Source organism: Corvus cornix, chromosome 15 (assembly GCF_000738735.6).
Source record: "Corvus cornix cornix isolate S_Up_H32 chromosome 15, ASM73873v5, whole genome shotgun sequence".
NCBI lineage: Eukaryota > Metazoa > Chordata > Aves > Passeriformes > Corvidae > Corvus > Corvus cornix.
In genome coordinates, this window is record NC_046345.1 from 11075327 (window position 1) to 11097622 (window position 22296).

General features: G+C 55.1%; 3 protein-coding genes across 13 annotated transcripts in view; 2 read left to right on the forward strand and 1 right to left on the reverse strand.

The window, feature by feature from the left end:
• The window catches only part of AIFM3 (apoptosis inducing factor mitochondria associated 3), a 66681-nt gene extending 47009 nt beyond the window's left edge, over positions 1-19672 (forward strand). For 3 of the 9 annotated variants that reach the window (XM_039560955.1, XM_039560956.1, XM_039560957.1), the window contains exons 17-20: positions 1336-1434; positions 1995-2070; positions 5784-5888; positions 19069-19672. In XM_039560955.1, the coding sequence (XP_039416889.1) occupies positions 1336-1434; positions 1995-2070; positions 5784-5888; positions 19069-19255 (467 nt within the window). In that variant the 3' untranslated portion in view covers positions 19256-19672. Of the gene's footprint in view, positions 1-1335; positions 1435-1994; positions 2071-3549; positions 3841-5783; positions 5889-7048; positions 8862-19068 lie in introns of those variants that run through there. The other 6 variants (XR_005603174.1, XM_039560961.1, XM_039560963.1 and 3 more) reach the window with 6 other exon arrangements.
• Positions 294-21074, reverse strand: LOC104695019 (P2X purinoceptor 6-like). 3 transcript variants are annotated; one of them, XM_039560965.1, is made up of 9 exons: positions 20925-21068; positions 20563-20643; positions 19668-19809; positions 19385-19494; positions 17973-18066; positions 16310-16375; positions 15535-15612; positions 13563-13841; positions 2647-4138 (listed from the first exon to the last, which is right to left on the reverse strand). In XM_039560965.1, exons 1-8 carry the CDS (start codon positions 20993-20995, stop codon positions 13722-13724), a joined length of 762 nt encoding a protein of 253 aa, XP_039416899.1. In that variant the 5' UTR covers positions 20996-21068; the 3' UTR covers positions 2647-4138; positions 13563-13721. The 3 variants fall into 3 exon arrangements, with proteins under 3 accessions (XP_039416900.1, XP_039416899.1, XP_039416898.1); XM_039560966.1 differs by lacking the exons at positions 2647-4138; positions 13563-13841 and adding an exon at positions 294-573; XM_039560964.1 differs by lacking the exons at positions 2647-4138; positions 13563-13841 and adding an exon at positions 14349-15162 and having other exon boundaries at positions 19397-19494; positions 20925-21074.
• Positions 12162-13261, forward strand: LOC109145855 (transmembrane protein 17B-like). Its single transcript, XM_019291300.2, has 3 exons — positions 12162-12303; positions 12594-12697; positions 13081-13261. Exons 1-3 carry the CDS (start codon positions 12186-12188, stop codon positions 13237-13239), a joined length of 381 nt encoding a protein of 126 aa, XP_019146845.2. The 5' UTR covers positions 12162-12185; the 3' UTR covers positions 13240-13261.
• Positions 21075-22296: the final 1222 nt, after the last annotated feature.

The following is a 22296-nucleotide window of genomic DNA, read 5'->3' on the forward strand; positions in this document are numbered from 1 at the left end:
GACCTTGGTGTCACCATATTGTTTTTCTCCACATGTCCTCACTTCCTCCTCTTTCTCCGACTAGGAGGAAAAAATTTGCTGCTTGTAAGTACCATTGCCAACAAATTCCAGTTCAAAGATTTTTGCAAGATTTCGCAGTGCTGAGAAGTTGATCTCATCTAAGTTCTGTATCGGGGAATCACTCGCCATGTTTTCGTCACTGGCCACGTGGTCCCCGCCACCACTGTGTGGGTAGTTGCGGCTGCCGCGGCACTGGCACCATTCAGCGCCTCTCTTCATGCGGGGTTCTGAAAAGGAGAAGCCGCTGCTGCCACCCCTGCCCTTCTGCTCACAGCACGGCTGGCTAAAAGTGGCCAAGCAGGCAAAATTCACTGCAGGCCGTGCTGAGATGGCTGTGGCCACATGGCCCCAGACACACGGAATGGTCCCAGCAGTGGTGCCTCACCACCCCTTGGAAAAAAAACGCCGCACGCGGTTTTGATTTCCTTCTTAAATATGTCATCACAGAGGTGTTACCAACTTCTCTAATTGGGCCAGCAGCACGTCCATCTTCAGATCCATCAGAGATTGGCTCTGCTGGACACAGTGGAAGTTTCTAGCAGTTTCTCACAGAAACCACCTTTGTGGCTTCCCCCCCACCCCCCACCAAAAAATCAGGCTGTGTTAAACCAACACACATTGCTGTGGGAGCCTGCTCTTCTTCTTGCCCTGAGACACTTAGGAGTTCACATCCTAATGCCAACCTGGGCTGAGGTTCCCAGCTGGGCTTCCCACACTGCCAGGCTGGCCCAGGAGTGTTCAGCAGAGCTCTGATCCTTCTCCCATCTCATCAGTCTGAAACCCCTGGTGTGATGGGCTGCCCTCATGGCCACAGTCCCACAGGGAGGTTTCCTGTGCCCTGGGTGAGAGGTTTTGGAACCACAGCTCCAAATTCAGCCTTTGGACACATCCCCCACATCCAGACATGTTTCTGCAGCAGGGACTGTACCCCAGCAGTCTCCATGCCCTCCAAGGATTTCTCCATCCCATCCCCATCTGGATAGGAGCTCAGCACACCCTCAACCCTGTCACTGTTGCACAAGCTGGGGGGAAAGAGTCTCATGGGTACATGGCTCACAGAAGTGGAGGTGACAAGTAGGAGCTGCACCATGGGAAGGAGTCTGAGCCCATCCTTGCATGCTCCCTGCTTTGTATTTGTTGCTGTGTGGGTTTTCTCATAAGCAGTTCTTGGTTTCCCTGTACTCTGTGACTGCGGATGTTGATGCTGTGACCTGAGGGCAGAGCATGGAGCTTGACCTGGTGTGGCAATTCTCCTGTCCCTGTGCTCTCTTGCAGGCCGCATCGCCGCGCTGAACATGCTGGCCCACGGCACAGAGATCAGCACTGTCCCGTACCTGTGGACAGCTATGTTTGGGAAGAGCATCCGATATGCAGGTAAGAGGCTCCCTGGGGCTGCTGAGAATTTGTGCTGGTTGCAGGTGTCCTGGGATAGAGAAGCCAGGGTCACCTCCCTCGCTGTGAACCCTCCACAGGGCTGCTTCCCTGCCTGGCTTCTGAGGGAGTTCAATGTCTCCTCTGAAACCCATCTGCCATGAAGTGCACTTCTCTAAACATGATGGAGGATTGACTTAAATTAGATATTGGGAAGAAATTCTTCCCTGTGAGGGTGGTGAGGCCCTGGCACAGGTTGCCCAGAGAAGCTGTGGCTGCTTCATTCCTGGAAGAGTTCCAGGCCAGGTTGGAGTGGGCTTGGAGCAACCTGGGATAGTGGAAGGTGTCCCTGACCATAGTAGAGGGTGGAACAAGATGTTTTTCAAGGCCTCTTCCAACCCAAAACCCTCCTGTGATTCTGTGATCTTTGGTACCTGCATCTCCAGGTGCTGGTCTCTTGGTCACTGCAGGATGTTCTCCATCTAGTACTGGAATGAAATACCCTGTCTTAGAGCTCAATCCATAGGAATTGCTGCTGAATCCACTTCTGCTTTGCTTTCCAGGCCATGGGGAAGGATTTGATGATGTTGTCATTCAGGGAGATTTAGATGAACTGAAGTTCGTGGCATTTTATACCAAGTAAGTGTTTCTCTTGTCCATGTTCCTACACAGGCATTCATCTGAGATTACTCTGCTAGGCTGGAAGATAGTTCTGCCAGAGCTTTTGTCAGTCGGTTTTGTTCACCTCTGGACACTGACCTTGTGGGACACTTATACAAGGCCCTGGAGAAGTGATGGTCTGATTGTACAACAAGTTAAACTGGTCTTTGGACCTGGTGTCTCTGCCAAATGTAAACCCTTTGTCCTCATAATCTCTGGGAGCAGATGGTGGCTTCTACTGGCAATTACTATCAAATAATTCCTTCCCATCTCATCACCATGTTAATGATTTGTGACCAGTGCTGGACAGGGTGCTCAGGCATCACTGTTTCTGCTTCTGGTTTGACAAATTGAGCTCAAAAAGCTCTTCTGTCTATCGCAAACTGTGAAGGTTTGAAGGAACTCAGGAACTTTGTTACACCTGTAGTGAAACCCAGCTCCCCCCGAGGTTGAGAGCCTACCTGGGAATGCATCCTTGAGATGTGTTGGCAGCTGGGATGTGTTGCCTCAGCTGTTCTGGAGCCACGCTGGCTGTTTAGACTGGAAATACATTAATTTATCCCAAAAATATTTGCTGCTGTTTATTCTTCTGTTGCCTTTGTCCATCCCAGTCTGAAATCAGTGGCCACAGAACACGCTCATGCTGGAACCAGAGGGGTTTCTCCAAGTGCTTTCTGATATTAAGGATGAGGAGAGGGAAGCCAGGGAAGCAAAAGGCTGCCCAGCTCAGCCATCAAAGCACTTGGCAGAAGCATCCAGGCAGGGAACAGGAGGGAGCTCTGGACAGGAGCCAGCTCTGGCTCTGCAGACATCACTTCACTGCCCCTCTGTCCCCTCTCCAATGTACCCCATGCCTTCTCCCTCCCTGAGGGTGGCCCACTTGCCCATGTCGCTCCAGAATGGAGCTGGGTGGTTGGATGTGTGCATTGGGCTTGGAGAAGCATGGGGCTCATTGTCATTGTATCACCCCAGGGATCCCTGATGCTCACCCTCCTCCCCCTGGTACCTGCACACCTTGGGTAAACACCTGCTGCAGGGATGGGGCTCCAGATGGCACCTAGGGCCCTTTGCACATTGGATACAGCTCAGAGTGTGCTGGAACCTTGGCCAAAATTGCCTGAAGGGGTGGGTTTGTGCCAAGGCACCACCTGTGCTGGGGAGAGCTGCTGTGGGGATTCTGCAGCTGCTGTTCCCCTCCTGCAGCCTTTCCATATGAGAGCATTTTATCTCTTTATCCCAACCCTAATCAGAAAGGAAAGGTCAGGTTGCTTTAATTAAACATCTGAGGAGGCCATTCAAAGGGAACGCCCTGAGCGAGGTGCATAATCCCTGCTCCATGCCAGGGCCCCACAATCTGTGTGCTGTGGTGGCTGCAAGGGACAGGGGCTGCCAGGGAAACTGGGCTTGGCGGGCAGCACTGGGGGTTCCTGCTGAGTGCTGTGTTGTTCTGCCACCCAGGAGGGGCTCCCGGAGATGGCGTGTGGGTACCAGGACGGCATTCCATGCTGAGAGCCGGAGGTACTGGGAAGCACCGGCTGGGGGGGTCAGCCAGTGTGGCCCTCCCCTGCTGCTTGGCTCCCTGTCTGTGAGAGGCCACTGGAACATTTCTTCCTCTTTCTTTTTTGGTGGTAGTTCTTCTAGTTGGTGATAATGCTTTTGGACTGAGGACAGTCCCAAGCTGACCATTTCCTCTTGCTTCCTTCTGCTATGCCCACCCTGTGGTTTGGACTCTTCTCCTCCCTGGTCCTCCTTGATTGTTGCAGGAACCGCTGGTGGTTCCCACTCCTATAGCCTGTCCTCAGAATTGGATTTCACAATAAGGCTTCTTTTGCCCCAGAGTTTGAAGAGGAAAGCTGTTTTGTCAGAGCTGTGTAGAGGTCAGTAAAAGACCCTGTGCTGGGAGGTGTAGGGGACAGCACTCTGCAGATGTCCCTGTGGGACACTGCCTTCACAACAGACTGATGTCATCCTGCCCCTAAGACCTTGGAGACCAGGGAATTGCTGTGGCTATCTTCTTCACAGTTCCCGACCTCTGTTACGTTGAACCCTGCAAAGGAAGGGAAGACCATGTAGACACATCCACTGTGCTTCCCTCTTTCCTCAGTCTTCACAAAGACTTCTGATTGCTCCAAATCTCAGGTTCAGGAAGGGAATTCTTGCTGCCTTTGAAGACCTTTTGAAAAAGAGGGATTCCTCCTGGCTTCCCTTTCTGTCTGACGAAGTGTTCAAAAGCCACTGCTGATGCAGGATGCTCCAGCTCACCAGCACCCCATGAGTTATTTTGCAAAAGGAGCAGCTACCCCATGTCCTGCTGACAGAAATGTTTGGGCTGCATGTGCCTTCCTGGCTGGCCCCTTCAGGCACTGTCTGGGCTTGAGGCTGAGCCAGTGGGCAGCTGGTGGGAGTATATCTTTTGGTTCCCTTGCACACCTTGGTTATTCATTGCTTGGAACAGCACATCTCCCACTGGTTTTGATGGATAGGTCTCTCCAACCACTTTGTGTTTCCCAGCTGGCAGCTGGCTCTGCTCAGGAAACTGCTCTCCTTTATTTGCTGTGAGCTTGTTTAGGAATGGGAGTTTTTTGAAATAGTCTGATGGAGCTGTCCCATGGCTTTATGGACAGATGTGAGAGATGGCTTTAACTCCCATGGCTGCACATGGCTGTCCTCTGAAACACAACTTTTGCTCTCCTCATCCTGGGAATTAGGCACACATCCCTCCCCACCCCAGCTGCTCTTTGCTCTGTTGATCACAGAGGTCTTTGGCAGTGGATATAAGAGCTGATCTTGGTTTAGTGGATGCTTCTACTCTTCAGTTTATTCAACAATATCACCAGAGTTTAATATCTTACGCACACATCTTCCCTGATCTCACAGGGTGCATTCAGTTATCTCCCCATGAGTCAGGCTTTGAAAGTTTATGCTTGGATTGACCTCGGCAAACCTCAGATGAGAAGGGCCCTTCTCGTTTGCATGTGACCTTTAGCCAAAGCTCCTCCAGCAGTTTTACATCCTCTTCCTTCTGCTTCATTTGTTTTCCACTCAACCTTTGATCCCAGCTGCACTGGGATCCTGCTAGGGGAACAGTCAGCCAACCTGGACATCCCATATACATGGGGACTTCCTTGCTGGGGCTGTGGGGCCCAGGGGTTGGACACCCAACTGTCCCAGTGCCTGTGGAGCAGCTCAGAGTGGGCCACTCTGCCCATTTGGAGGTGGAGATCAGGAAGGAGATGTGGAGCATCCCAATTGAGTGTTCCACAGGGAAATCCTGACCACCTGCCTCTCCACTCCCTCAGCACAGGACTGCAGTGCAGGGATCACAGCTGGGCATCCTTTGTGGTGTCCAGGTTTTTATCCACCATCAGATCTACCTTTGGTGGTGTTTTCCCACAGATGCCAGGGTGCCAGAGCTGTCTCCATCACCTAGGCACCCTAGTGATGCTCACCACATCAGCACATGAACATCGGTGGGACCAGTGGGGCCAGCCTGCTGTGCCACTCTGTGCCCTCTCCCGATCCTTGTTCCAGCCACTAGCACAATCCCTGTGGTGCTCATACCTTGGGATCGGGCCCGGCTCTGGAGTGGGTGTTCCTCTTTGCCTCCCTCTTTTCTCCATCATGGTGGGTTTTGGGTGATGGAACTGTGGCCATCCAGGCTGCCCTAACTGCTTTGCTCTGCCTGGCCCTAGGAGTGACGAGGTGGTGGCTGTGGCCAGCATGAACTATGACCCAATTGTCTCCAAGGTGGCCGAGGTCCTGGCTGCTGGCAGGACCATCCGGAAGCGCGATGTGGAGTAAGTAGACAGGCAGTGGGAAGTGGCAGTGCCAGGGCACTGGCTAAGCAGAATGCTGGGCAGAGCTGAGCTTTCCCACTGATCCCTCTCCATACCCTTCTTGCATCTCCCTTCCTGTTCTGCTTCCTCCATCCCCCCTGTGCTGCTTCCTGGCTGCCTCCTGGTCTGGCATCCCACACACATGGGATTTATCTTAAACACCAGGAACCAAATCCCTGCACAGACAGGATGGGATGGGGATACTCCCTGCCTTCAGGCACTGGCACATCATCAATGAAGCAATGCCTGATGCTGGGGTGCACCTGGGCACCTAGTCAGTCAAGGAGACCTGCAGAGAGGGACTGGGTGTGTAGTCTGTGCTCAACTCCCTATGCACAGCCCAGCCCAGAGAGCTGGTGGTGCCAGGATGCCGGCCTGTGGTGTCTCAGCCTCCAGTTCCTTGGAGCAGAGCTCATAGGCAAAGGGCAGTTTTCTCCCTTTGCTTCATTCTTAAGGCCGTGCAGAGGAAAGAGCATAGATTTGTGCTGAGGGTGGGTGCTGGAAAGCAAGTGCCAGGGAGGTGATAACAGCTGGGAAGAAGCCTTTTGAGTGGGAATCAGAACTGCTGAGGGAATGTGGGTCCCTGTCCCACGGGTGTTTCCACATCTGGAATAAAAGCAGATCTTTTCAAAAGCTCAGGGAGAGGAGCACTCCCAACCCTCAGGCAGCTCTGAGCCAGCTCAGACTCCCTGGGCACCCCTGGGATGGGGAGCATGTCGTGGGCCCACCCAGCTGAGACCGGTTTCATAAAATGACAGAATAGTTTGGGTTGGAAGGGACCTTAAAGCCCAACCAGTTCCACCCCCTGCCATGGTCAGGGACACCTTCCATTAGCCCAGGCTGCCCCAAGCCCTGTCCAGTCTCACTTTGGACACTTCCAGGGATCCAGGGGCAGCCACAGATTCCCTGGGCACCCTGTGCCAGGGCCTCCATCACCCCAGTACATCAGGAAATGGTTGCTGGTGTCCCACTTTGTGGCTGGGAGGGAGGTGGTATCTTGTGGGCATCTCAGGGGTGGGGAGCAGCTGCTGGCACTGTGATGGGGCTTGGGGACTGGAAGAAGCCAGATTAAACCTGAATGCCTTTTCTCTCTCTGTCTCCTGCTGCTTTCACAACCTTAGGCTGTTTGTCCGTCATGGCAAGTATGTTCGGTTTGGGGTCCTGAGTGTGCTGGGTGTGAGGGGCTGGTAGGAGGGACAGCCGACCCCCTGACTGGGCCATGTCCCTAATTCCCATGGGGGGACACTGGTTACATGGATGGTGTCCTTGTTTTGCATCCCCCTCGCATGGGGGGCAATGGTGGGTGGTAGGGCTGTGACTGCCAGGAGCCACATCAAGCACAGATCCATGGGGAATGGGCAGCTGCCTTTTGGCTGGGACCTTGCTTGGCTGGGGGTTTGGTGGTTTTCCGTGAATTTTCAGCTGAAGGGCTGCTTTTAAGTATAAATAAATAAAATATTTGAGCTTAGTTTTACACAGAATTGAGGATCTGCAGATGACTTTTTGGACAGTTTAGTGACAGGTGAGTGAGGGCAGAGGAGGGAGCAGGGTGTTGGGATGAACACCAAGTACTGGACTAGCACTGAGGCACACCAAGAGCATTTCCCTGGGCATGTTGAGAAACCCCTCACAGTGCTGTGGTTTTTCTCTCTTTTAGAACTGGAGACATGTCCTGGCTAACAGGAAAAGGCTCCTAACGCCGCTGATGGCTGAGCCCTCCTGATGCTGCACTCGCCATGGGGAGATGGGATGGCAGCTCCACGGTCTGGTGGGAACCCCATGGCTCAGCCATTTTCCTTTGAGACCTGGATGAACCCACGCCTGGCGTTGTGCACTGACCTTCCCAGGAGGATCTCCCACCACTCCTCTGCCCCTGTGCCTGCTAGGCTGGGGCTCTGCTGTTGCAATTGCTGTGGAATGCTGGAAAAGCAGCCCCCAGAGAGCGTGGGGTTTGGCACTGGTAGTGGGCACGGGTGCCGTGTGGCTCCGGATGCTGCCATCGGGCTGAGGGTCCCCAGGCGGGTCTGCCCCATGCATGCCCCTCACCCCAGCAGCACGAGTGCCTTTGGTTGCTCCTGTGCTTTCATGCATGATGCTCCTTTCCAATTTCTCTTCGCTCCCAGCAGAGCTCCAATGTGCATCCCTGCAGAGCCTGACATCTGCTCCCTCCCTGCATGGCTGCAGTGTTTGCCACAGCTCTCCCTGTGCCCACCCACCCCAGGGGGCATCTGAGCGGGCCAGGAGATGGGGTCACACTGGTGCTTGTGTTGTCCAGGCTGGTCCTGTGCAGGCCCCCAGCAGAGGTGGGTCCTTGACCATGCTGAGGGCTCTGGAGCTCATTGGTCCCCATCCCAGCATCTCCTGTCCTGGAGCAGCCAAGAGGCATTCCCTTGTCTCTGGGGGCTCAGCGTGGGCTGGGGAACTGGCAGTTCTTGGTCCGTTCCCGGGGTAGCAGGGGTACCTGAAAGCTGTGATGGCTCAGCTGCAGCCCTGGGCTGGGTGGCCACCCTTCCAGCCAGCCTTGGGATATCTCTCCTTAATACTATCATGGGATCACTGATGCTGCTGAGGTGTTATTCGAGGAAAAGTAGTTGGAGGAACATTTCTGACTGTCGATCCTCTGTCACTTGTCTGGCGTAGTGACAAGGCTGCATTTCTCAGCCCACTATGCCAGTGCTCTGCTGTCCTGTTCCCTGCCCCATGCTGAAGAAGAGCCGTGTCTCCAGCTCAGGAGTGGACCTGGCCAGCCACAGCCCCGTGCCATCAGCCCAGCAGAGTGGGGGTTGAGGGTCCCCGTTGGAGAGACTCCAGTGCTTTGTTCTGGGGGTGACTCCTTCCCCAGCAGTCAGTGTTTTACCCTGAGTCCAAAACAAGAGGATTTATATTTTTAATTTGATTCACCCCCTATGAATTAAAGCAATACTATTCTTGGGATCTGAGTAATTTCTGATTCCTTCCAAGACCTTGGGTGACCTATGCAGGTTGGCCAGGTTGTTCAAGCACCTCCTCTCTGGAGACTTCCCACCTGTGTCCAGCTCACCCGTATTTATTTCCACTCTTTCAGAGCTCACCTGGGTAGAAGTGCACCAGTGTCTATCACATCTCTGGTTTCACTGCAAAGCTTTTCCCAGGTGGAATGACCAGGAGGGACAGTAGCAGGATGCGCACACTCCAGCACATAGTGATGAACAAGGACCACTGTTCATCAAGGACTACTGGATCCAAAAAATGATGGGAACTTGCAAGTCTCATCTCAGGTTCCAAAAGACAAATGTCAGTGTTTCTGTCCCCAGGTCCTCCTCTGAGGGCAGGGGTGGCTGGGGCTGCTCAGCTCCCAGAGCCCCAGACAGGGCTCTTCCAGAGTGGCCTGGGGCCATGGGCACTACCCAGGTGGAGGCAGCTGCCCAGGTGCTGCCTCAGCTCTGCCCACTACCCACAAAGATCTGGCTTTTTATCCCATGTCCTGCTGGTGAGATAGTTGGACTCGGCTTTGGCAGCTCCCCAGGAGACCCAGCTGGAGTGCCAGGGGACTCTGGGGCACCACAAGGTGATATTCCCTGGAGCTCTGTGTTTTCCCCAAGCTCTCTGACTCCATGCTGGGTGAGACTGGCAGCTCCCCCAGCACAACTTGGCTACACTGGGGACACACTAGCAGAGTGCTTTGTTTTTCAGGAAGATGCTTTTTGACCTCCTTTGCCTCTGATGCTGCCTCATCCAGTACTGGGCATGAGCTGCATAAAATGGGTATCACCCCCATGTGCACAGGGCTGAAGACCATTCAGGGGCCAAGGAAGGACTTTCTGCCCCAGTTTACAGCTGCAGTGGGGGTAACAAGTCCCATTCCCTGCTTTTTACAGAGGAATTGTTTCAACCAGGGCTGGTAATATCATCTGTGACACAAGAAATTCCAGTCACGACTGTAGCTTTCCTTGGGACATGTGCCAGGTCATGGGGTGGGGCTGCTGGCTCAGATGGGTATTGCTCCTCTGCACAGGTGTGGGGTGGTGTTAAACCTGGGACCCCTCATCCAGTGCCTTGGCAAATGCTTCTTGGTGGTGAGTCTGTCCAGGCACATGGGCAAGGCTGGGTTGTGTTCTCTGTCACCTCTCCAGGCACATCTTGCAACCTCTCATGCCAGGAGAGAAAGTTTCCAACTCTACTTAAGAAACTGCCTGTTCCCATGAGGCATGAGAGCCCCGCTGTGGCACATGCAGTGACCCCCGGCTGCAGTGCCCCATCTCAGTTATCTTCACCAGACTGCCCAGTTATCATCTTGGTTGCTCACCTTGCAGACTTGATGCCCCCAGATCCTGAGCTCTCCACCAGCTCCTGCTCCTCAGATTCTGGGCTGTGCCTGTCACCCTGCCCATGTCTCGCCTGTGTGCTGGCAGGACCTGGGGGACAGCTGGGGCTTTGCCTCTGCCCCACTCAGGTGAGACCCCACTTGGAGAACTGCACCTAGCTCCAGGGTCCCAGCACAGGAAGCACCTGGAGCTGCTGGAGCAAGTCCAGAGGAGGCCACGGAGATGCTCCGAGGGCTGGAGCCCCTCTGCTCTGGAGCCAGGCTGGGAGAGCTGGGGGTGCTCACCTGGAGAGGAGAAGGCTCCAGGGAGAGCTCAGAGCCCCTTCCAGGGCCTAAAGGGGCTCCAGCAGAGCCGGAGAGGGACTTGGGACAAGGGATGGAGGGACAGGACAAGGGCAGGTTAGGACATTGGGAAGAAGATGGGATATAGTGAAGAAATTCTTCCCTGGGAGGGTGGGGAGGCCCTGGCACAGGGTGCTCAGAGCAGCTGTGGCTGCCCCTGGATCCCTGGCAGTGTCCAAGGCCAGGTTGGACAGGGCTTGGAGCAACCTGGGCTAGTGGAAGGTGTTCCTGCCATGGCAGGGGGCGGAATGAGTTTTAAGGTCTGTTCCAACCCAAACCACTCTGTGATTCTGTGATCCTACAACTTCAGCCAGTCAGGTGGTAGTCTAACCCTGCTTTCAGGGTTTGGAAGCATATGGCAATGAGCTCTGCAATTTCATTTTAGCTTTATCAAGGTAAAGAATCATCTCTTTCTTTGGTTTCTTGTGTTCCTTGACAATTCCTGGCCCTTAAGGATCCCATTTATAGCACGTGCTCCCACTATTTGAGGCAGCTTCTCTGATGCACCTTATGGGGTGAGTTAGAGGCTGAAGATCATGAGGTGAGACCAGATCTGTTCTACTCAACAGTGTCAGTGTAAGACTGACACTTACATAGCGTGTCCAGGGAAGGGAACAGAGCTGGGAAGGGGCTGGAGCCCCAGGAGCGGCTGAGGGAGCTGAGAAAGGGGCTCAGCCTGGAGCAAAGGAGGCTCAGGGGGGACCTTGTGGCTCTGCACAAGTCCCTGACAGGAGGGGGCAGCCGGGGGGGGTCGGGCTCTGCTCGCAGGGAACAGGGACAGGAGGAGAGGGAACGGTCTCAGGCTGGGCTGGGGAGGTTCCGGTTGGATATTAGGGAATATTTCTTCATGGAAAGGTTTGTCCAGCTCTTACACAAGCTGCCCAGGGCAGTGGTGGAGTCCCTATCCCTGCAGGTGTTCAAGAAATGTGTAGATGTGGCACCTGGGGACATGGTTTAGTGGTGGCCCTAGCAGTGCTGAGTTAATGATTTTACCTGATGATCTTAGAGGGTTTTTCCCACCTTAATAATTCTGTGCTTTTAAACTTGAAGTTCCTGAAGGATCATCCCCTTTTCCTGTCATTCACCTCCGGCTCAACCACCCCCTCACACATCATACCTCACTGCCCTCCCCAGCACTCCTGAGCCTGGATGGGGCTTGGGGAACTCACAGTGATGGGTAAATGCTCCATGAGCCTGGAGGCCTTGAAGAAGCATTTCAGATGAAAAGCACCATCCTCTCATGAGGCATCCCCATCTGTCAGGGGTCTTTGAGCCGTATTTGTGTCGATAGAGCCTGGCTGGGAGAGGGTGCAGTTGCTGCAAGTCACAGTGACAGGTATAACCTGCTGTCACCCCCTAAAGATGCTGCAGAGGGGAGATACTCTGTGACTTTTGACTTCCTTGCAATTCCTCCTTGTGATTCCTGCACAGGCTTCGTGTTCCAAGGTGGGAATTCTCCTTCCTCAGATCCCCTTTCCAGCTCAGCAACCCTGTCCCCAGGGAGCCAATGGCTGCGTGGCCCTGCGCATTAGCCTGGCCTGTCATCCCATAGATTCCCTTCTGGCTAATCCCAGCTAAGCTGGGCTGGGGCGAGCAGGGCTCGGCTGCCATCCATGGCTGTGCCCACCCCGCTGCCCCCCAGCCTGCGCCGGGGCCTGGTGGCCTTCAGTGGCTCCCTCTTCATCAACAACAAGACATGGGATAGCGGCACTGCCCACACCTATCAGCCAGGTATGGGCAGAGGGGCTCTGTGGAGGGGGCTTGGGGACAGGGGCTGTCCATCACTGTGACCCTGCTCAGCACATCACCAAAGCACCTGGGTGCCTCTGAGCCAGGAGCACCCAAAGGGTCCCTGAACCCACCCACCAAGGAGGGGAGCAAAAATAACATTTGCTGCAATCAGCTGTTTGTGGGACCCAGGGGCTGTTGCTCCCCTCCACAAGCTATGAGGGGGGGTCCCTCTGGGCAGGGGGACCCCGGAGCTGGTGAGCAGCCTGCCCATCCCTGCCCATCCTGCCTAGCTCATGAGGTGCTGTCCAGCCTGCCCCTCCAGGTGATGCTCTACTTCAACGTCTACTACTTCCCGGTCTGGTGCCTGGCTGAGGGGATTATGCTGCACCTGAAGGTACCATCCTATGGGGCACATGGCAGTGGGGGGAGCTGCTCCTGCCAAGTCTCCCTGGGCTTGGGTGGGGGACAAAGTAGGCAGGGGACAGAGGAGCCTCTTGAGAACTAATGGATCCCCAAAATGCCCTGACCCCCATGAGACAAGATTGCTCATCTCTGTCTGCCAGAGATGGAAATCATGAACTTTCCAGGCAGGAACAGTTAAACCAGGGGGGAAGAGTAGGCAGAGCTGGGCACCAGCATGCTGAGAGCTGGCAGAGCATGGGCAGCTGGGTATGGGGAGGAGGGCACAGGGAGCTGGGCATGGAGAGCAGGGAATGGTACACAGGGAGAGGGGAAACTGGACAGCTGGACTGGGACAAGGCTGTGCCCCCATTACAGTACCACCTGCTGCCTTGGCACTACCAGCTCCTGCTGGTCACAGCCTTCCTCATCCTCTCACTGGCTGAGGGCTCCCGCCTCTACCTGGGCTACCTGGGGAACCTCCAGGAGAAGGTAAGCACTGCCTGCCCTGGCCATGAAGCCCCCTGTGCTCAGTGAGGATCAGCCCAGCTGGGAGAGCTGGATGTCCCCTCACTTGGGACCCAAGTGCCCATCACTGTCCTTCCTCTGGAGTTCTGCCTGGAGCTGTCCTAGAAGAGAATTGTGGGTGCAGGCAGGATCTGGAGAGAGGGAATGAAGGGGACCCACTTGCCCTCCTGTTGTATCCCTCCCATGTAACCCTTCAGCACTGGGGGGATTTGACAGCATCTGGCCACAGCTGTGTGTGGCAGGGACATCCCCAGTCTCCAGGTGCCAAGGCCAGCAGTGGCTGATGCAGGGAGCTCCAGGAGCACAGGAGGGTCCCCCCAGCCCACCCCTACCTCCTTGCCCTATCTCAGCAGGTTCTGCTCCTGCAGGTGCCCGAGCTGGCTGGGTTCCTGCTCCTCTCCTTCCTGATCCAGCTGCCCCTCCTGCTCTTCCTGCTGACGGATAGCCAGGTCATCCACCTGCCGCTGGAGGTGCCCATGCACAGCTTGTTCCTAGCCTTCCTCCTCATCGAGATCGTGGCTGCCTTCCTGGCGCTGAGGACCATGACCAAGCAGCTGGCGGCACAGTTCTATCTGCGGCAGTTCCAGGAGGGTGGAAGGGGCCGGCTGGAGCTGGGGGACACAGGGGGACAGGCAGCTGAGATGGGGAGATGCTGCAGGACCCCTCCACTCCACACAGCTGGTCCTGGCTGGGAGCATTAAAGGGTGCTTGAACCCACAGACACTGTTTTTGAGCCTTGTGGAGCCTCCAGAGCAGCACGCAGGCACAGCTCAGCTGATCCCTGCCCTGCACCAGCCAACACACCCTGGGAAAAGTGGGAGTGACGGGTCAGTCCCACTGAAACGTTCCGGCTCACCCCAGGGCTGTGCCTGTCCTCACTGAGCATCAGCCCTGGCAAGAAGCAGGAACCAGGGTGCAGGAACCACTGCATACCCCTAGGAAGTACCAGCCCAGGGCTGGAACCTTAAGCTCAGCTCCTGAGCTTCCCAGGGAGGTTCTGAGAGTCCAGGTGGCCCACATGAAGCCATCCCAACTGGAAGCATGCAGGGTGCCACGAGGTGCAAGAGCAGCACTCCACAACCTTACAGTCCCTCCAGGACTAGAGACAGAGCAGAGCCTCCTGCTTCCAGAACAGCTTTATTCCATTGCATCCCTGTTTTTTAAGGGAAATCAAGGCCCATGGCCATTGGAACATGGAGAATTGCAAAATGCTTTAAGCCTCTTGTGCCAAGCAGGACCAGCTGCTCTGCAGCATGCTCTGGTTCTGGGGCACCTCTGTGGGCAGCTCTGCTCCAGCACCGGCTGTCAGTGCTGCGAGCTGCCCCTGGGTTGTCTTTGTGCCCTGGAGCTAAGAACTGCTGCTGCTGCCTGTGCTTCTCCAGCAAAGGCAGACCCTAACCGCAGCAGTGCCCACCTGGGCCAGGACTGGCCCACCTCCACCGGGGCTGCAGCCATGCCCCCATCACATCTACCTGGAGGTGGCTCTGGAGGGAAGGGTGTTTTCAGTGGAGCATTCCTGATGTCCCTAAGCTGCGGCCTCAGGCTTACCTTTAGGGGGTTTTGCCTGCAGAATGAACAGGGACATCAGTATACAACAGGCATGGAGACATGGAGACAGCCCAGGCAGCCCTGGGCTACTCTGCTTGGTCTCATGCAACCAGCTTCACTGTCCAGGACCCCCACTGTAGTCTGGATTTGAGATCAGGCATTAGGAATATTTCCCCCCCCCCCATAGGATGGTGCATCCTGGGGACAGTTCACCAGGAGATGGGGGATCTCAGTCCTCAGAGGCTCCAAAGACTTGGCCAGACAAAGCTGGAGATGACCTGAGGCAGGGCTGCCAGCTCTTCTGGTCTGTAGGGGCTTCCCTGTGACTCCCTGATTCACCAGGGCAGTGAATTCCCACAATAGAATCATGCTTGGCATATAAACCTGTCAATGAACCACAGAATGGGATGTGCTCTGAAGAGCTGGCCTCTCTGCACAGTCCCAACAGATTCCATTTGGAAGAGGGTGAATAAACATAGAGCTGGGTCAGTTTTCCATGTAAGGTCTCCATGGGGACCCATTGATGTCTTAACAGCAGCTGAGGTCATGGTGCAACATTCCCTGACTCCTGGCACCAGCTGGATCCCTCTCTCAGTTCAGACTGGCAACCAAGCCCAAAAGTTAGAGACTCAGAGCTGCTCCACCAGGTTTTTCCCTGATCTTGGGAAGTGAGTTTTAACCAAAGGGCAGAAAATAATTAAATCCAAAATGATTCACTTCAAAAACCTCTTCTCTCCCATGTGGCCCTATCCTTACCTCCTCAAACTTCTCCTTCCAATAAAGGTCAGCCTTTGCATCCAGGTAGAGCAGAACCAGGTCACAGACCATTGTAGCCTGGAGACAAACAAAAGTTGAAGACATGAAACTTCCCACAGGAATGCCTGGCCTTCCATCCTAGCTCCTACTGAGCCCTGCAGCCAGCTGTGGGCATTTGCTGGGGCAGTGAGCCAGCCCGGCCTCCAGCCAGCTCCACTGGCTCCTCTCTGACCCAGCCTGGTCCCAGGAGCTGCAGAGAAGGTCAGACAGGATCCCCAGGCTGCAATGGATGGACAGGGAGGGCTGTTCCAGCACACTCACAGTCACATATGGACTGGGACGAACATGTCAGGGAGGAAAGGGGGGCAGGTGGGGGACCTCCCTGTTCCTCTGCTAGAAAGGAAGAGCCACAGGAGGGCTCTATAAGGGGCTGCCCCACCATAGTGACAGAACACTGAGTCTCTTCAGAGGTGGAGGAGAAGCAGAGAGCAGCTGCTCTCTCCTGCCAGCAGCACCCCAGTGATGCTCTGTCCCAGGATCCACAAAAAAACCTGACCTCCATGAGATGTGACCCAGACAGCACTCAGGAGCCCGATCCAGTGGTGTCATTACTAATGGTCACAGGGAAACCTGAGCTGACACCCTGCCAGAGCATCTCCCCTCTGTGCTGGCTGGCACTAAGGAAGCCTTGTGCCCAGACAAGCAGGGAAACAACTGAGAAGTGGCAAATCCCAAGCCACAGATCAAAGGAAAAGAGGGTATCTGAAGTACTCACAGCACCAAAGAAGGCGATGCTGGTGCCAAAGCTCACGGCAGTAGGAACAATGCTGAACTTCCCAGCCTGGTGAGAAACAGGGGAGGGGTAAGAGAGCAGGTCAGAGGGGTGAGAAGGGTATGGGCTGAGCCTTGCGGGGCAGAGTGCTCAAAGTCAGAAGGATCCAGGGATATTTCCCCATGCTCACTTGTAGGAACTACTGCTGTGCTGACTCCAACCTCCTTTGGCTGTCAAAGAAGGGACTGAGGTGCCTGATGACCTGGAGGCAGCAGAGGTTACTGTGACCCACCTGCTCCTGCAGGCACAGCAGGAACCTCCCTCTTGCTGCAGCTGCCACCCATGGAACCACATCCCAGCAAACACGATCCCGATGTCATGTGCTCCTCCCTGCACAAATGAGTCTGGTGGTTTCTCTTCCAGCTGTTCTCTCCTGCTCCACAGCTCCTGGACCTGCTCTCTCTGCCTAGAAGTGGTGCACCCTGTCCTGCACTCTGTGCTTCATCTTCTTTAGGTGCAAAGGGCACTACTGAGCACAAAAGACCAGCTGTAGACATCTCTCACTGTGGGAAGTGCTCTCAGCACAGGCTCCCTCTTTGGAAAGCTAAGCACGGAGTTTGTGAGTGATGCTGCACAGAGTAGCATCAACAATCATGGAAGCATGGAACGGTTTGGGTTAAAAGGGACCTTAAAGCTCATCTCATGGGCAGGGACACCTCCCACTGTCCCAGGCTGCTCCAAGCCCACTCCAGCCTGGCCTTGGACACTGCCAGGGATCCAGGGGCAGCCACAGCTGCTCTGGGTACCCTGTGCCAGGGCCTGCCCACCCTCCCAGGGAACAATTCCTTCCCAATATCCCATCCAGCCCTGCCCTCTGGCACTGGGAAGCCATTCCCTGGGTCCTGTCCCTCCATGCCTTGTCCCAAGTCCCTCTCCAGCTCTTCTGGAGCCCCTTTAGGCCCTGGAAGGGGCTCTGAGCTCTCCCTGGAGCCTTCTCCTATCCAGGTGAGCACCCCCAGCTCTCCCAGCCTGGCTTCAGAGCAGAGGGGCTCCAGCCCTGGAGCATCTCCGTGGCCTCCTCTGGGCTCACTCTAGCAGCTCCAAATCCTTCTGGTGTTGGGGACACCAGAGCTGGAGGCAGCACTGCACCTGAGCAGAGCAGAGGGGCAGAATCCCCCCTTACCCCCTGCCCACACTGCTGGGAATGAGTCCAGGACACAGGGGGTTTCTGAGCTCTCAGTGCACATGGCTAGGGCATGTCCAGCCTTGATCACACCACACCTTTTCCCCCTGAGGTTACTTTTAATCAAGAAGGGATTAATTGTCCCAGTTCAGTAGAGTTCAGGTTGATCTTTGTCAGGGTGCTCCCACCATAAGACCCTCAGAGAGAGAGGCCCACAGGCCCAAACCATCTCACCTTGCCTATAGAACACTTCACAGCCCCCATGTCAGACCCTCAGTGAGGGAAATCTCTCTCCTTAGGGCGTTACCAAAAGGTTTTTCCTCAAATGAGAGAGACTGTTTTCTTCTGCTCTGCTTAGAAAACTCTGGAAAGAGGTCAAGAGCTCACTCAGGTGGGGAGAAGTGGCAGTAGCAGAAAGCCACGGGGGTAGAGTGGTAGCAGTGGTGTGAGGAGTCAGCCCTGGGGCTGAGGCGCTCATGGTACCTGGCCGTGCACGGAGACGTCAAAGCGGATCCCATAAAGCTTCAGCAAGTTCCGGTAGAGCTGCTGCTGAGAGCCCCAGTAGTAGGAGGCAGTTCTGTGGGAAACATTGGGCATGGCTCAGAAAGGCAGCTCTGTGCAGGCAGGGAGGGAAGGGGGTGCCAGTGCCAAAGGACTGCTGGGCCTGTGGGTTCCTGGGTGTCCTCCAGGCTGGGAACTGGGCATACACGTGCTGCGATGACTCACTGGCACCAACAGCAGGGCATCAGCATCCCCTCAGCACCCAGTCTGGGTCACTGGGAGCACGCAGCTCCACTGGGAGTTCAGGTGGGGACAGTCACAGGTCCTTGCCCTCAGGCAGGTAATGCCCTGCTCAGCTCCAAACACAACAGAGCTACAAAGTGTGAGAACTGCCACACCATCCCCGTACTGACAGGCCCTGCCCTGAGTTACCATTCCCCATTGTCTTGGAATTACAGAATCATTGGAAAAGGCCTCTAAGATCATTAAGTCCAACCAATTAACCCAGCACTAAACCATGTCCCCAGGTGCCACATCTACACAGCTTTTAAATCCCTTCAGGGATAGGGACTCCACCATTACTCTGGGCAGCTGCACCAGGGTTGGACAAACCTTTCAGTGAAAAGATTTTCTCTAATATCCAATCTAAACACTCCCTTAGTGCAACTTGAGGCCGTTCCCTCTCCTCCTGTCCCTGTTCCCTGCGAGCAGAGCCCGACCCCCCCCGGCTGCCCCCTCCTGTCAGGGACTTGTGCAGAGCCACAAGGTCCCCCCTGAGCCTCCTTTGCTCCAGGCTGAGCCCCTTTCCCAGCTCCCTCAGCCGCTCCTGGGGCTCCAGCCCCTTCCCAGCTCCGTTCCCTTCCCTGGACACGCTCCAGCCCCTCCAGGTCTCTCTTGTCAGGAGGGACCCAGATCTGCCCCAGCACTGGAGGTGTCTCAGCGGTGCCAGCACAGGAGACAGGCACTGCCCTGGCCCTGCTGCCACATCAGGGCTGGCACAAATCAGGTGGCCTTGGCCTCTTGCCCATCTGGGCACACCAGGGCTCATGTTCACCTTCTGGTTCTTTTCTGCTTGCAGCTTTCCAGCCACCCTGACCCAGCCTGGAGCATTCCACAGCGTTGTTCTGACCCCAAGACAGGACCTAGCACTTGACCTTGTTGAACCTCACACCACTGGCCTCGGCCCATGGATCCAGCCTGTCCAGATCACTCTGCAGAGCTTCCTGCCCTCCAGCAGATCCACACTCCCACCCAGCTCAGTGTAATTTGTGAACTGACCGAGGCAAACTTCCTGTCCTCCCTGCTCCTTTCAGAGCATCCATCAGAGCTGAAATCTCAAACAACTGCCATGTGATCCCAACAGGCCTGTGTTGCTGCTGTCCCAGCATCCTCACCTGAAATTGTACCTTGTGTCCTGCAGGCTGAAGGAGTACTGTGGCTGGCACTGGGCAGCAGCACGGTCCAGGTCACAGTTCCACTCGATAAGAACTCTGATGCTTCCCCCCTGCAAAACATATTTTATTCCAGAAGCATGGGATCAGATTGGCTGAGTTATTAACTGTTCAGACATTCCCAGATCACATATTCCCTTAGCATTTCAGGTCAGTCCTCTGCCTCTTGCTCACATCCTTGGGGAATTTCGAGTCATCTTCCATACTCATATAAAAAAACAAGTACCAGTAGTGCAAGGTCTCCAAAGTTCTCTCCAGCTGCCTCCACCATGTCACGGACACGGAACACAGGGCAGGAGGGGTTGAAGATTGGATCATATGTGCAGGTCTTGAAATAGCTGGGGTCAGTAGTTTGTAAAGTGTTGCACCTGAGACAGGAGAGAGGGGGGGCAGGGGTGTAGGAGGTCATAGAGCCCAGCTGTAGGACTGAAAAGGGGACCCTCTCATTGGATTGGGCCCCCCAGTGCTCCTGCATTGATGGGAGGACAGTCAATGCCTCGCCTAAAGTCTCAGATGGAGAGAGGGTGGAGAAAAACCAGCCCAGAGGAATCACACATGGGGTTATCCTCTATAGCATGTGCCATGGCCTTCCCTTCTGCCTCTTTGTGCTCCTCTGTTTCTTCCCAGCACCCAGCTCTAGTCAGTGCTCCAGGGGTGACAGCAGGGACAGTTCATGCCACGTCTCCTGCCATGGTACAGAAGCACAGTCAGTGTGCCTGGGGCCATGGGGCCAGTGCAGCCCTTTACTTACCTTCTGTGAAACCACTTTGCAAACACTGAAAGACAAAAATATTAGTTTCACTCCCAGATGAGAGCTTGGGAATGGCTGGCCTTGTCCTGCTCCCCACAGTGCTCTACATGGGCAGATGGACATTAGTCCCTCTCTCTGAGGTGTCCCCATCCCACTGCTCTTAGAGTGGTACACTCAGCACAGCTGAAGTGACCTGTATTCACCTCAACACCTGCCCTGCCCTAACTGCCCCCTGCCCTAACTGCCCCAGCACCACCTGCCCTGGCTGCCACTGGCTCCACAAGCCTCAGCTCCTCAGCCCCATGACAGGCTCAATGCCAAGGCTGGACCAGGCTGCATGCTCAGCCCATCTGGGAAGTGCTGTACTTACTTGGAGAAGTTAAATTTGGTGAAGTGGACAGTATTTTTTATAAAAAGAGTGAAATTCTCCGTCTCGGCCAGAAGAAGTTTCCTAGAAAACAACAACCAATGAAGTCAAGTCTTGCACAGTGGCCAAGGCCCCATTTCCTGAGCTCTGCAGTCTCTCCTGCAAACCCAGGATTTTGGCTACAATGGACAGGTGCAAGAAATGCTCTTGGGTGAAGTCCTCTGAGTTTAACTGACCAGGAGGTCAATGTCAAAGGTCTCCCTGAGCCTGGCTGCCCCTTGGGCGAGTGTGGTCAGGCTCCTGGTTAGCACAGAGCGGAAGGAGCCAAAGCTCCCAACACCTGCTGTCTCCTCATGTGTGATTACCTGGGCAGGGTGCCATTCTCCACAGGGCACCAGCCATAGATCTCACAGGTGGAACAGGTGGCATTGAACATCAAACATTTCCCGGTTTTTATCCCTAGAAGCGAGACAATATAAGACAGGCTGAGAGAGCTGGGGCTGACCACCTGGAGAAGGCTCCAGGGAGACCTCAGAGCTCCTTCCAATGCCTAGAGGGGCTCCAGGAGAGCTGGAGAGGGACTTGGGACAAGGCATGGAGGGACAGGACACAGGGAATGGCTTCCCAGTGCCAGAGGGCAGGGCTGGATGGGATATTGGGAAGGAATTGTTCCCTGGGAGGGTGGGGAGGCCCTGGCACAGGGTGCCCAGAGCAGCTGTGGCTGCCCCTGGATCCCTGGCAGTGTCCAAGGCCAGGCTGGAGTGGGCTTGGAGCAGCCTGGGACAGTGGAAGGTGTTCCTGCTCATGAGCTTCTAATCCAAGGCCCTTCTAACCCAAACTACTCTGTGATTCTATGAAGGAACAGTTATCCCAAATCTCATCCACTGGATGCAGTTCTGGATGGAGCAAAGGGCTGAGACCCTGCTCCTCTGCTTCTACTCACTCTGCTCTGGAGCTGCTGCCTGAAGGACAGGCATCTCTGTGCTCAGGTGTTGTCATGGAGAAACTGAGGTGTGGGGAAAGCTGCTGGAGGGGGAGCTCCTAAACAGGCCCCTCCAGCTCACAGTCCTCCTGCCTGGCTAGGGCCTGGGCAAGAGCACAAAACCTGAGTAAAAGCCTATGGTGCTTCCACCTGGCTCTGCAGGGCAGTGAAGCAGATGGACCTCTGGCCATCCCTAAGTCAAAAGGTCTTTCTTTTCCAGAAGTGCTTCACCTCCTCTTGAACCAACACAAACCTTCTGCCTCTCCTGCCCCCTGGGGCAGGAGTTTCCCAAGCAGTCACCTGTCCCACCCAAACCTGCCTGTTACAGGTGCCCTGCAATGCTCCTGCTCCTGTGAGAGTGGAGTCTCCCTCCATGCCACTCATAGTTTTATCTCCACCCTGCCCCCTGCTGTGCCCTTTGTCAAAGATAAAGGAGTTCAGCTCAGCTGGAAGATGTTCCAGATCCCTGGTGTCCCTGGGGCCTTTGCAGAGCTTGTTCCATCCCTACCGTGCCTTTGTCAGGGTGAAGGGATTTGCATTTATATGCTTCATGGCAGCAACATGTTTTTCATTTTCTTCTCTGATCCCCTTCTCATGATTCATCTAATTTTCTGATGGCATCGAGCACTTAAGCTGACATTTTCATGGACCCACCAGTCATTACCCCAAACGTCACCCTCAAGTTGCACCCACAACTCAGAGCCCACTGTGCAACACTTGAGGACTCCCACCTGAACACATTCACCTTTATCCAC

What these genes read in the sequence shown, in the direction of transcription:
- LOC109145855 (XM_019291300.2), top strand. Translation starts at nt 12,186, where the DNA reads ATGGCTGTGCCCACCCCGCTGCCCCCCAGCCTGCGCCGGGGCCTGGTG. An exon ending in TGCCCACACCTATCAGCCAG is followed by an intron (nt 12,304 to 12,593) that starts GTATGGGCAGAG and finishes CATCCTGCCTAG; the next exon opens with CTCATGAGGTGCTGTCCAGC. An exon ending in GGATTATGCTGCACCTGAAG is followed by an intron (nt 12,698 to 13,080) that starts GTACCATCCTAT and finishes CCCCCATTACAG; the next exon opens with TACCACCTGCTGCCTTGGCA.
- LOC104695019 (XM_039560964.1), bottom strand. Translation starts at nt 20,995, where the DNA reads ATGTTCAATGCCACCTGTTCCACCTGTGAGATCTATGGCTGGTGCCCT. An exon ending in TTCAGCCTGCAGGACACAAG is followed by an intron (nt 18,067 to 19,396) that starts GTACAATTTCAG and finishes TGTTTCCCACAG; the next exon opens with AACTGCCTCCTACTACTGGG. An exon ending in GGAAGGAGAAGTTTGAGGAG is followed by an intron (nt 15,163 to 15,534) that starts GTAAGGATAGGG and finishes GTTCATTGACAG; the next exon opens with GTTTATATGCCAAGCATGAT.